Here is a 14,075-nt window from a genome sequence, read left to right on the forward strand (position 1 = left end):
CTGACCCGTCGATCCTCTCCGCCACCGGCTCCGGCACCATCCCCCACGACCCCATATCCTCGTCTGTCGGCCCCACCGCGACCGCTTCCCAAACGCAAACGCATACGCCGAGTGGCCTAGATCTGTGTCAACTGCACTTTCCCGGTAATGGCTACGCTCACATGCCGTTCACGGCATTTCTTTTACAGCCGATGACGACGACGGCAGTTGCATCGGAGGCTGAGCCGGAGACTGCGGCGGTGGCGGCGGGTCCCAAGCGCCGTCGCCGGCACTAGCAAAGCTAGGGTTCTTTATTTCTCTTTTTTGCATTTTCTCTTTTAATTTAATTTACTTTCTTGGATCGTTATATATGCGCAGCTTTTGAAATTATAAACATGGGTTTTGCTCTTATGGAGATTAAAAATTACGACGATCTGAGGTTTTGAGTCATGTACAAAAGCTGTTAAATTACAATATTATATTCTCACATTATTTATGCCTCTATATTCTATAAAACTTCCTAGTAGACAAATGTGTGTATATATGTAAATGTTTTCCTGATATTATATATATTTTTTTTGTTTCTTTGAATCTTTTGGGAACAGTTATAATCTCGTTTTTAGAGTTTCTGTTTGTCTCTGATTCAATCTCTCGAGGTTTCTTGCAAGTCAAGTAACGACTTCTCTATCGTCCTCCAAGGTTGGTTATATATATCCCCAGTTCCGAGGGGCTTTTGTATGGGCCTTTATGGGCTTTCAAATTGGGCTTTGTAGTTTGTAGATTTTCAGATTTCGCTCGAGAAATTGTTTGTTGAGTATATATAGTGTGTGTAAATTACGTAGAGATTAATTAAAAATTATTCATAAAAAATATTTCAAGGTAAGCATGTGCTTTTTATTTGAAAATATTATTAAGTGTTCGACATATAAACACAGGTCCGTAATTTCTAAAAAAAATAAAATACATATATAGTTTCCCGGAAATTTTTATGTTTTAAAAACAGTAAAATTAAACAATGATTTCACGGGAACCTGTAAATTTTTAAAATTTATGTATTTACGATGAGTTGGTGTGTTATATGAGGGGCAAAGAGTTTGATATTTTTATTCTCTCTTTTTTTTTTTAAAGCATTTAACAACAACAGAAAATTACTTTGTAAACTTGGGCCAATTCTACACACAATATAAAAATGTAAATGATACAAATCCCAATCGTTACACAATTTTGGTCACTAAGATATAGGGATGGGGGCTCCGTTCCACTCCTTGAGACATTCCATCATGGGATCAATGATCTTCCCTTCGCACATGGCCGTGAAGACCTTGTCGAACTCCTCTCCCGGCGACCGGACTTTCTCTCCGGTGAGCAGCTCCGTCCCCAACTCTTCCCTCACGAATCTGTACAATGGGTACGACCTGCATTCCTTGATCCTGTTCGGGATTGTCATCGTACCTTCCTCGTACGCTGCTCTAATGGCGTCCACTTCCTTTGGTAACACCATTTTAAGCTCCTCCTCGAAAGCTCCGATCTTGTGGAAGATTGATACTGCCACGTTCTTCTCGTTTTCGCCGTTGGATAATGCGTAGTCCACGAGGATCTGTCTCAGTTTCTGGATCAATGGGTATGTCGAGTTGCAGGGATCGTCTGCGTAGGTGAAGACGTGTTCGCGATCCACGACCTTGAGTAAATCCTTCTCGCAGAAGCGTGATGGGTGAAGTTCGCCATTGATTCCTGTTGTCAAGACCTTCTTCGCCACTTGGGAAACTGCGTTCTTCACTGTTTGTTTCAGATTCTCCTCCAAATGCCTCAGATCCACGGCTTGGCACAACGCGACGAGGTAAGTCGTCGACATTAGCTTCAGGATCTCTATGGCTTCCGCGGTTTTGCGGGATGAGATAAGTCCGAGGGAGTTCACGTCCTGGTTGTGTTGCTCTGCGGATTGGACATGGCTGGTTACAGGATTCGCAAGGTATTGAAGCTCGGAGCAGTAGGAAGCCATGGCGATTTCCGCTCCTTTGAAACCGTAATCCAAGCTTGGGTTTCTTCCCGCGGTGAGATTGGAGGGGAGGCCATTGTTGTAGAAGTCATTGACGAGCTCGGAGAACTGAGCGAACATGAGCTTACCGATGGCTGCGATTGCGAGACGAGAGTTGTCCATGGAAACTCCGATCGGTGTTCCCTGAAAGTTCCCGCCGTGAAGCGCCTTGTTCCTGGAGACATCGATCAATGGGTTGTCGTTGACGGAGTTGATCTCGCGCTCGATCGATTTGGTCGCGTGACGAATCACTTCGATCTGAGGGCCGAGCCATTGCGGAGACGTACGGAGAGCGTAGCGGTCCTGTTTCGGCTTCTGCAATGGATCCATCTCATGGATCTTCTGAGCAAGCTTCATGTAAGAGCTCCCATCGAGGATGTGCTCCATTATCGCCGCCGCTTCGATCTGCCCAGGATGATGCTTCAGCTTATGAGTCAAATGATCGGTGAACTCTGGTTTCCCGGTCATCACCTCCGCGAAGATCGCCGATAAAACCTCGGCTAAAACGGCGAGAACGTTCGCTTCGAAGAGTACCATCGACGCCAAACCAGATCCAACCGCAGTACCATTGACGAGCGCGAGACCTTCCTTGGGCTGGAGATCGAAGAACCCGGAGGTGATTCCGGCCAATTTGAAAGCCTCTTCGGCGGTTAGGGTTTCGCCGTTGGGACCCGTAGCCTTGGAATTGGGACGGCCGGTGAGGAGTCCGGCGATGTAGGAGAGGGGGACGAGGTCCCCAGAGGCGGTGATGGTACCGCGGAGAGGGAGACAAGGAGCGATGTTGTGGTTAAGGAGACTGGTTATGGCTTCTAGTATCTCAAATCTGATCCCTGAGTATCCTTGAAGGAGTGTGTTGATCCGAACAAGCATGGCGGCCCTCGTGGCCGAGTGCGGCAGTGTGTGGCTTTTCTCCGCCGCGCTCCCGAAAATTCCGGCGTTCAGGAATCTGTATGGGCACGTGGGATTTCATTATTTAGTGATTAATTAATTTTTATTAAAACGAAATTTTAAAATTCATGACCGGATGTAAACCGGCCCGGTTTACTTTGGTTAAGTTCGTTCCCTCCCGCGCAACGTAATTACAGTTTCCACCATGCGAATTCAAAAGAACAAAATCAGTTAAGGTTACTAACCTGATAAGCTCCTTCTGGAGCGCGACGCCATTTTTAGTCCTCCGGTGAGAAGTGGCGCCAAATCCAGTGGTAACGCCATAACTGTCGGTACCTTTGTTCATGCTCTCCATCACCCAATCGCTGCTCGCCTTCACGCCGGCCCTCGCTGCCTCCGACAGCTCGACCTTGGCGCCGTCGTTCCCAGCGGCGGAGATCGCCGCGACCTGACCGATCGTCAGCGTCTCTCCGCCGAGCCTGACCACCGGTCTCCGGAACTCCTCCACCATCCTCTTCACCTCCTCTAAATGGCTCCCCTTCATCTCCTCCGCCGCCGCTCCCCAGTTCAACGGATCCTCCGCCGAAGCCGCTGGAGATCCGCATAGCTTCTCTAGACCTCCACCGCCGACGATGACCTGCGAAGCGACGACCTCCATTGATTCGAAAATGGAAACAGGAGAGAGAGAGAGAGAGAGAGAGAGGGAGAACTAGGGTTTGGTGGAGAAGAAGATTTGAACTTGTTGGCGGAGGAAAGTGGGGGATTTTGCTCCTGAGGAAGAAGGGAAGAGAGAAGGGTAGGTTTAAATAAGAGGGAGAGAGGGGTGGGAATGGGTGAGAGTTTGTTGGTAGGTAAGCGCAAGAGAGAGCCACGGAAAGAAAGAGAGACTTTCAACACAAAATACGATTTCGAAATAAATAATTATTTAAAAAACAGAAAAGAGGGGGTTGGTGGAGAGTTAATTACAACCGTTGGATTAAAGAGGAGATCGAACGGTTTAAAGAAAAGCGTGGTTTTGTTCTGCGTCGTAAAAGAGAGAAATTTTTGACGCAGTGGTGGTCATCGATCGACGGTACCGAATATCTAGTACACACAACGATATCTAAATTAGATTTGATATAATTTCTAAATAACATATAATTATATTTAATAAAGTATTTTACAGATGAAAAATCAATTTTGATACCGAAACAAATATAATTTATAATTTGAATAAATTTAACAGTCATTATATCAAAAATACATTTATTATGTTATTTTTACTTCAACATATACTATTTTTCATTTGTGACCATGTGATCTAAAATATAGTATGATCATATTTTAATTTTATTGATTACAACGTTAAATTTATGGCGATCACACTAATTCGTTATGTTTGTATATTATATATCTTACCAATCATTTGATTAAAACATCATAAATTTAATATTATGAATAATTAGATCAACAATTGATAACACTGTATTTCAGATCATATGGATCACATGGTCACAGTTGGAGAATGATATATGATGAAGTCGAAACAGCAAAGTAAAAGTATTTTTGATAATGACCCAATTTAATATATTAGTTTTGAGTATCAAAATTAGTTTCTCCGGAAACGAAAAATCTAAATCCAAAAATAAAATAATCGAATTTGAACCGAAAAATCAAAATACATACCTTTGATTAGTTGTTAATCAAGATGACCATTCTGCTTTGTTTAGATAAAACCGGACAAAACCAAACAAAAAATACATAATTATATTCAAATCAATTTAAAAATCGAATGGATGTAAATCTTTAATAATCCAAAACTTGATAATTAACCCTAATATGAAAAATCGGAAAAAAAAAATGGATAAAACTAGCGAATCAAAACTCAATTTTATCTAAAAAAGGAATCAAAACTAGAAATATCAACATTCTATTTACCGTCATCGGTCGTCGCCATCGTAATCGTATGGATGACGAAACGTGAAGGGGTTGGTGAGAGAATGGGGGGTTAGGTGTGTAATTGCGAGAACGTAAGCGAGGGTCAATTAAAGCCCCCCACACTATCAACACTCTCCTTTTTTTTTGTTCGTTATTCAATTAATGTTTTTATTTCTGTTATTAATTAAGAAATGTTTACTTTTATGATTTGTGGGTTTGGTCATATACACATTCTTTTTTTTAGATGTATTAACATGTAGCACGGATACAAATATTTATTTCGTTCGATATATTTTTAAATAAACGGAAAATCTCAAAATATATATATATATATCGACATCTGAGACTATCATATTAATACTGATTTTTTTGTACATTTTCAAAATAAATAAATATGAATTCGTAATGAACTTTTAAATTCATAACAAAAAAACTAATGATTTCAAAATTTTTGGATATAATAAATAATAGATTTTTTCCGATAAAATAAGGTGGAGGGAGCAGATCGAGGGACACGGATTTTTGGATATAATATGTATTTTTCTCTCTTGATTTTTTAAATAAAAAATTGAGATACACACTATTTTTATTTTAATTATTTTTATTGTTATGTTGAATTGTATTTGATTTTTATTAAAAAAAATATTTATTTAGTAACTTTATATTCAATTATATTTTAAAGTATCAAGATTTTTTATTCTAATAAATTATTCAATATTTTATTTTATAATCGATATAATCTATATTTTCTTAAATCAAAGTGGTTTGGAGTTATCAACTTCTCACCATAAGTGTTGGATGAATAAAAAAAACAAATAGATGTTTTTTTTTTGGGATAACCGAGATTTCTGGATCGAGGTCCAAACTAATTCCGGGGTCGAGAACCAGCCATGTGATTCATGTGATTTAAATGATGTGTTACTTCTCTAATCTGGGATTCGAATTTGGGGTGAGACAGAGCCATGCGTCCCCGTTTCACGGGCTGAACTATCCAGATTGGGTACAAACAGATGTTGGGTTTCGTAGATTATAAAACTCAATGGCTGATTAATGTAACCTATTTATAATTTGTTTTATTTCAAGTTTATTTAATGGATTTGGTTAAAATGTTCTTCTCTCCATGTTGGGGTTAGGAATCATAATGTCCAATGAATGACCTCAGACATCCAAGTCGTGAAACTCGTGTTCTTTTTGGATATTTGTTTTTTTTTTCTTCATATATATTCGAAAACAATATAACTATATTCCTTTTATATATACGAAAACCATTTTCTCTAACATTTTAATCTATTAATGTTTTTTAAATATTTTTCTTTTCCTTCGAGTACCAAATTCATTTGAGAAACAAAAAATTAACATCAGTTTTTTTTTTTATTTAAAAAATCCATTTTAGATTGTTTATCGGTGAAATTGGGATACAAAACGTATATTTTATCCCAAGTTCGAATTTTAAGTTGGGGAGGAGAGGACAAATTCTAATCACATAGTTTATTTTCGATTCCGAAATTAATCTGAACCTCGGCCCAAAATACCCGTTACAAATAAAAGATATACTTTTATATAATCGTATTTTGAATTGAGTGTGATTATAATCTATACGTGCTGCTATATCAAGGAATATGTGCAGTGGCATTTACGCAAATACAACCTCCATTCCATTAGTGTAGAAATATCGATAATTACGATTTGGCACCTATCCATTTTTAGCCAACAAAAAGTTAGATAAAACGTTTATATTTTCTAAGAATACTTTTTAATAGTCTAGTTTATAACATATATATAATATATTCACATTGGTGCGCGTGGATTCCGAACATTGAATATTAAAGAAATAATTTAAAATATATCGTTTTAAAAGTTTTGATGAAAGGATGTGTAATATACCTCGTCCATGTTACATCCACCTTTCTCCATTTTTGATATACGAAGAAGATCCGAGAAAATTATATAATATTACGAATATTTAGATTAAATTTCTTTCTATATTTTAGATATTTATATTTATTAAATCAAATATTTTACAATTTCGTTTTCTATCTATTTAAAATATTTTATATTAAATAATAAGAAATCAAATAATTTTCCATTCGTTTTCTCTATTATATGCTACTCCTCACGCCAACCTCTTGAGTAATAACAAAGAGTATCTTGAGTATTTAACGAAATTGACATATAACTTAATAGCATGAGTCAATTTTCTATTTTTAAAAATAATTTATTTGGATTTTAAAATCTATTGTATTCGATATTATGTTCTTTTTCTTTATCATTTTTCATGTTTTTTTTTATGTATATCCTCAAACTTCACAACAAAAACGGACAAGACAATCCTGGTCACATGTAGTATAAACAAATGAATTCAAATAAATCCTTACGACCCACAAGAAATTGAGGGTAAAGATTAAAATAAATGTGTCCATTATACACGCGTAAGGTCGAGAAATATCGGACCAGAAAGCTTTAATAATTAGGGTGGGCAAAATATCCAAAAAAATTGAATCGGTCTGTTATTCAATTCGTATTCGAACCAAAATTCAGATATTTGGAGTTTAAAGATCATATACGAATTTTTATTTTAAAATATTAGTTGGATACAGATCGAATACGGATATTAAAAATAAATTATCCTATATATCTGATTCGATCCATATTTTACAATAATATTATTAAATATAAAATAATTTGATATATACATTTCAAATGTTTAATATTCATACGTTTTTTAGGAAGATTTATAAAATATTTTATATATATTGAGATTTATAATATTTAATCTTTTAAATATTAAAATATATTATGTTTAATGTTTTGAGTTTTGAATTTCGAATATATTTATATATGATAGATTATGATTATATTTGTATTTGAGTTGACTTGTAATGTTTATATTATGAATTTTAAATTGTAAATATCGCTTTTATTAAATATATTTTATTTGCGTTTGTGTTTATTATTTAAATTTAATTCAAATTTTTATAATATTTTAGGTCGGATATAGATATCCGTAAATATTTATGATTTTTACGGATATCCATAGTTGCGGATATCCAAAAATTGCAGATCGGGTACGAATAACAAAATCGAATATTTGTATAGATCAGATACAAATACAAATATCTCAAAAATACTGGATATCTGATCCGTGTCCACCCCTAATAATAATAATAAGAGATAATCTAAAAAAAAACTCTGTACTTTTTCCTCGTCATAATTTAAATCCTATATTTTTTTATCCAAAAAAATCTTGTACTTTTAAAAAATGGCAAATAAAATTATGTACTTTTAAAAATTAGAAAATAAAATCCTGAACGAAAAAAAAAATTATTTAATGGTGACATGACATCTAGTCACCTACCACATCATCAATCTCTAATATTTAATAATATTAATTAATAAAAAATAAATATAATAATAATAATAACAATAATAATAAAATTTTAAAAATTATACACATTCATAGACACATATTAATTATTATAACCACAAAATTAATTACATATTTATTTTCCACAAAATTAATTACATATTTGTTTTACACATTTATGTGATATATGTATTTTTCCCTAAAAACATTATAACCACAAAATTAATTACACATTTATTTTCCAATAACATATTTTTTTAGACAATTGAACTCATATAAAACAATATACAAATAATAAATAATTTCTTATATATAATGATTTTTAAAATATATATATATCATACATACATATAAAATATATATATATACACATAAATGTGTAAAATAAATGTGTAATTAATTTTGTGGTTATAATAATTAATTTTTATATATGAATGTGTATAATTTTTAAAATTTTATTTTTATTAATATTAATATTTTATTTTTATTAATTAATATTATTAAATATTAAGAGTTGATGATGTGGCAGGGGACTAGGATGACATATCATCATTAAATAATATTTTTTTTCGTTCAGTATTTTATTTGTCAATTTTTAAAAGTACATAGTTTTATTACCAATTTTTAAAAGTACAATATATTTTTGGATAAAAAAATATGGGATTTAAATTGCGACGAGAAAAAAGTATAGGGTTTTTTTGGGATTACCGTTAATAATAATAATGAATTGTCACCATATCACGTGAGGTGCACGTGGAACCCACAAGGCGACAAGGCCAATGTGGCACAAGTCGTCACCACTCGTCTCATCGACCCGCGGAGCGCGCACACATTTCATTCTTGGGTCCCACCTTACCCGGTCCAAATCACACATTTCTGTAAACCGGAAATTAATTACAATAATTTAATTCTCATCGCAAATCAATCAATAATTATTGTTTCCAATAACCCGTTTTCTATTGGATAGAAAAGTAATTAAATTTAGATAATGTTTCAGTAAATTCAAAGATTGTCTGAATCAAATTAAGCGGGAGACTTAGTCACGTTTGCACAGAACAAAAAAATATTTTCATGTCAGAATTTGAAGTGTCTGTTACACAATTCATTTCGATTAGTATAAATTATAGTGTTTTAAAAAATTAGATGATTTAAAAAAATTATTTTTTTTCAATTCTTAATTATTTTCATATTCAACTCAATTTCAATTAGTTTAATTTAAACGAAACAATATCTAATTATTTGTATCATATTAAATTTGGTACAATTATATGTGATTCGGTTCATTTACTTTATTTCGGTTCGTCTGGCCTGTATTCACTACTCAACCCATTTCGGTTCGATTTTAGAACCGAATTGTGGGGTTAAAATGTTAATTCCTATTTATTGGGGTGATTTAATGAATTTGATAAAAACGAGGGGATTGGAAGTCAAGAACATTTTCGACCCGAGTCTAAATGATAAACTAGGAAATTACACATATAGCCTAAAATAAAGGCTCAACAAATACTTTGAAGCCCAATAAAAGTCCAAGAGAAAGGCCCAATTATGATCCACTAATTATCTTTATCAAACCTTAATTGTCTCCATGGCAAATGTATAGAGATGTCATTTAAGTCCGGAGCCCGAAACATGATCCGAACCCGAAAATTATAAGGATATGGGTATAAAAAATGTAGGTTCATTAAACTTCGGGCTTTCGGGTTTCGAGCCAAATGGGCTACAGGTCGGTCGGGCCGGGCCAGTCGGGTCTCGGGTCGGGTTTGAGGTCCGTTAATTTTTTTTTTGTTTTTTCTAACCTTCTTTTCTAAACCAAAGTTTTACCTCTCTATACTTATAAATATATGTGCCTAAATATATATATATATATATATATATATATGAACCAAATGATGAACTTTTATATCTTGGTTGTCATAGAATTTCTTTTTATCACGTTTAAAAGTTTTTAATCGCATATTGTGGTGTTGGAGAATTGAAAAATTGGATAATTTTTTTAATTTTATTTTTATTTGTGAACTAAATGACTTTGTTGTTATCGGTTTTAAAAATATTTTTGTTGAATGTTTCATATTATTATTATTATTATTATTATTATTATTATTATTATTATTATTATTATTATTATTATTATTATTATTATTATCGCAAAAAAATATTTTTATTTAATAAAAAGCCCGAAGATAAAAAATCCGAAGCCCGGTCCGAACCCGCCAGAAGTCCTGTAGAACCGGGCTCTGGACCATCGATCCTAGACCCGAAAAATAAATGGGCGGACCGACCCGACCCGAAAAATTCTAGGCCCGAATTGAACCCGGTCCAAATCCGGCCCGACCCGCCCATTTTACACCCCTACAAATGATGCGTGTATATATTCCGTACTTCTGACGGTGACACGTCATAAATAAATTTATGCGTGGGTCACCTCACTTTAGATACCAACTTTTTTTTTTTATATTAAAGTAAATGTATGTATATATATCGGAATCTCTACTGTAAAAATATTACAAAAAACGACAGAAAAATTGATCCAAATTACGATAATGCCACTGCTTCATAGCAATTGCCATATTGTTGAATGCGGTAGTGGAAAGAGGTATGCTACCACTGCATTCCCATCAGGATCCAAATTGTAAAGTGGAGAGATGCATTACAAAGATATTATATATATATATATACATACATATATATATAATATGGTATAAAGAAGAATGATAAGATAACCTTTTGGAAAAAGACTAGAACTTTGTTAAAGCCAAATGCATGAGCAGCCAATAAAGGACAAATTAAAACAAATGCGATTATAGAAGATCCATTTGTTAGGAATCTATACATACAATAAACATATGTAAACATAATTATTTTAGTTAAGTCACTTAATTTGAACGAATTCAATATAAAAATCGATTTTTTTTAAATCAGTTTGTTATCGATTTATAAAATTTAAATATGTCAGTTCATCATCAAACGCGATTCAATACATCTCGTAGTCTATCCAATATATCTATATGTATAAATCAAACTGAATTGGTATAATTTTATAAAATTAATAATAAAACAAAAAATAATCGAACGAGTGAAAGATGAAGGTGTTGAATGGATGAGGTTTTTATTTTGAGTTTTTGGATTTAGTTTTTGGTTTTTAGATTTTAGTTTTTGGTTTTTGGCTTTTGGTTTTTATAGATTTGTAAATCTAAAAAAATATAGCTTTTAGTTTTTAGTTCAATTCTTTCCATAAAGTAGTTTTCCTGGTTTTTAGGAAAACCAAATTTTAAAAACTTGATTGATAATTTTTTTGAGTTTTTAAAATCCAAAAACTCCCAAAACCCTTTACCATTCAACACCGAAATATCAGTTTTAGTTAAATAATTCCAATTAAGATAATTTGATATGACAGTCAGGTATTTGCATAAATATGAAAAATGCAATAATTAGGTTTTAGATCTGATCTGAACTCTCTACCAGTTAATACAATTTCTTTCAAGAATCTAATTTAAGTCTAACTTCGTTCATCCCATAAGCTAAAAAAAAAAATCAAAGGTAATTATGGATAAGATATCACATTCCTTACCAGAAATTTTGATTAATATCTTGAAGCTTTGATTTTTTTTTAAAATCAATATAATCCTAAAAAAAGCGAACTAATATGAAAATATATCAGTAAGTATTGTTCATCCACAGTTTTTTTTTCTATTCTAAATGTTATTCTTTCACTTTTTGGTTCACTCGTAAATGATAATTCTTATAGTTTAATCCAATATTAAAATATAAAATTCGGATATAAATAGAAAATTTTAACACATATATAACTGATTATTAAAATTTAATAAATTGTATTCTTTTTATCTGTACTAAAGAGAAATGAATTTGAACCTGGTATTCAATATTTTGAGAGTTTATATGAAAAACAATAAATATATTTTTTCGAAAAAATATAAAATATAAAAAAGTTTAAATATAATTTAAGCCGTGATGTTTTGTCTCGCTAAAGAAAATTGTGCGAATAATAAGAAGTTGGGCGATAAAAAAAAAACATTTTTGGACAAAAGTAGAGGAGATAAAAAACAGGAAAGCATGGAAGTGGGAAGGAGATTAGATCTCAGGATAATGTGATTTACGAATCCGACAAAACAGTTAAACACTCAGATCACCAAATGTTCTGATCTTTGGAAATTCCACCACTCTTGTTGTCTTCGATGTTTGACCACTGTCAATGATGGTCAAACCAGTCAACTTTATATATAATATAAAATAAAAACCTTATAAAAACTTTATTTTTTCAATATAAACAAATTTAACAATTCAACTACATTAATTCTTAATTTTATCTGCATTATTTAAACAAAATTGGCGTAAAAACATATCGTTAAATGACCATCATATCAATTCTTTCTATTGCTTATTTGGGTTGGATCTATCAATCTAAAATCTAAAATAAAATTTCCGAAATTCGATTCATAATTCAAACTTTAATCATTTTACTGGCTTGTAAATATGTAACTCGTTTGTAGTACTAATTTTTTTTCTAGTGTTTTAGTACAATAATAATTTCAAATATACACCATTTAGTTATCGGAGATAACCATTTAGATTTTTTTTTGTGTTGTAAATTTTGGAAACTGTATTATACATTAGACTGAAATTGTGTGAATTGTGAGTATTTTTTGTTTAACATCTTAATTTGAACTTTATTTACTGACATTATTACATTATTTGCTGGAAAAAAAATCACATTATCATACGCGCACACATAAATATTACACACACACACACACATGTATGTATGTATGTATGTATGTATGTATGTATGTATGTATGTATGTATGTATGTATGTATGTTGGATGATATACACACATATCGGAATTTAGGCACGTGCGTCCCACTCATTTCAGTCACTAATGTTGGGCATGATTAATTATTGATCTATTAAATGCTCAAGGCTGGATTTAAAAGGGGGAAACTAAGTTCTTTGTGGCTTACAATTTTTTGTCAGATGTTTTTTTTTTATATATTTTGAAATTTTGATAACAGTTCACTAATAAAAATGTTTTAAAAAGAATTTATATATTTCATTCAAATGTCACCTTTTTAAAAAAAATATAATTTTTAGGCTAAAAGGTCAGCTATATAAACATGCTGCATGTGGATTTACTTTGGCTGACATTCTGAAATTGATTTAGCATAGTTGGCACTATTTTGTTTGGTAACAATCCAATTGGGTAAAAACTAAAAAGTATGCAAATTAAATTAAGTGATTATAAAATAAAACAATTTATTTTATATCTAACACAATTAAAGTTAAATATTTCCATTTGGATATATAAAAAACAATCTAACTGCATAAGATATTTCTTTATTCATAATAAATTCGATAAAAAAATTCAATGTAACTTTTTAAAATCAAATTCTCGATAAATTATTATCAAAATTAAATTATACTAATTTCATAAAGCTAAACTCTATAAAAAAAATTCAAACCTAAAATGATTATCTCTACTATTAGATATACTACTATTTCTTTAAGTTTTTTTTATAAATATTATTCTTATTAACTTTAACGTATAGATTTAATAATAAAATATGACGACAAACACTGCTCTTTTCTGGTTACATACATTTGCAGCGGCAGAGACGGAATGTCGCTTCAATTTCATCAAATCGGGTTGGACTAAACGACACCGTTCTGAAACGGGAGCAAATCGTCTGTTACGCGGAATATTGGTCCCCAGTTAATCTGGACCATTGAATGGAATCTAGCAATGTCAACCGTTGGATGTTAATCTCGAAGCAAGTAGAATCCATTGTATTGCCTGCCACTTGAAAACGGGTCCCACACTTCGCCTTTTTCCCTCACTCACTGCTGGAACTGTTCGCATAAAAAGCAAACGCTTAGC

The 14,075-nt window shown here is 32.4% G+C and overlaps 1 protein-coding gene across 1 annotated transcript; it reads right to left on the reverse strand.

Moving 5' to 3' along the window:
- Positions 1-1,058: 1,058 nt before the first annotated feature.
- LOC104805263 (phenylalanine ammonia-lyase 1) lies at positions 1,059-3,684 on the reverse strand. The gene is made up of 2 exons (XM_010529772.2): positions 3,148-3,684; positions 1,059-2,960 (listed from the first exon to the last, which is right to left on the reverse strand). Exons 1-2 carry the CDS (start codon positions 3,558-3,560, stop codon positions 1,211-1,213), a joined length of 2,163 nt encoding a protein of 720 aa, XP_010528074.1. The 5' UTR covers positions 3,561-3,684; the 3' UTR covers positions 1,059-1,210.
- Between the last annotated feature and the right edge of the window lie 10,391 nt (positions 3,685-14,075).

The sequence above is a fragment of the Tarenaya hassleriana genome, unplaced genomic scaffold (genome assembly GCF_000463585.1).
Source record: "Tarenaya hassleriana unplaced genomic scaffold, ASM46358v1 Cleome1, whole genome shotgun sequence".
Lineage (NCBI taxonomy): Eukaryota > Viridiplantae > Streptophyta > Magnoliopsida > Brassicales > Cleomaceae > Tarenaya > Tarenaya hassleriana.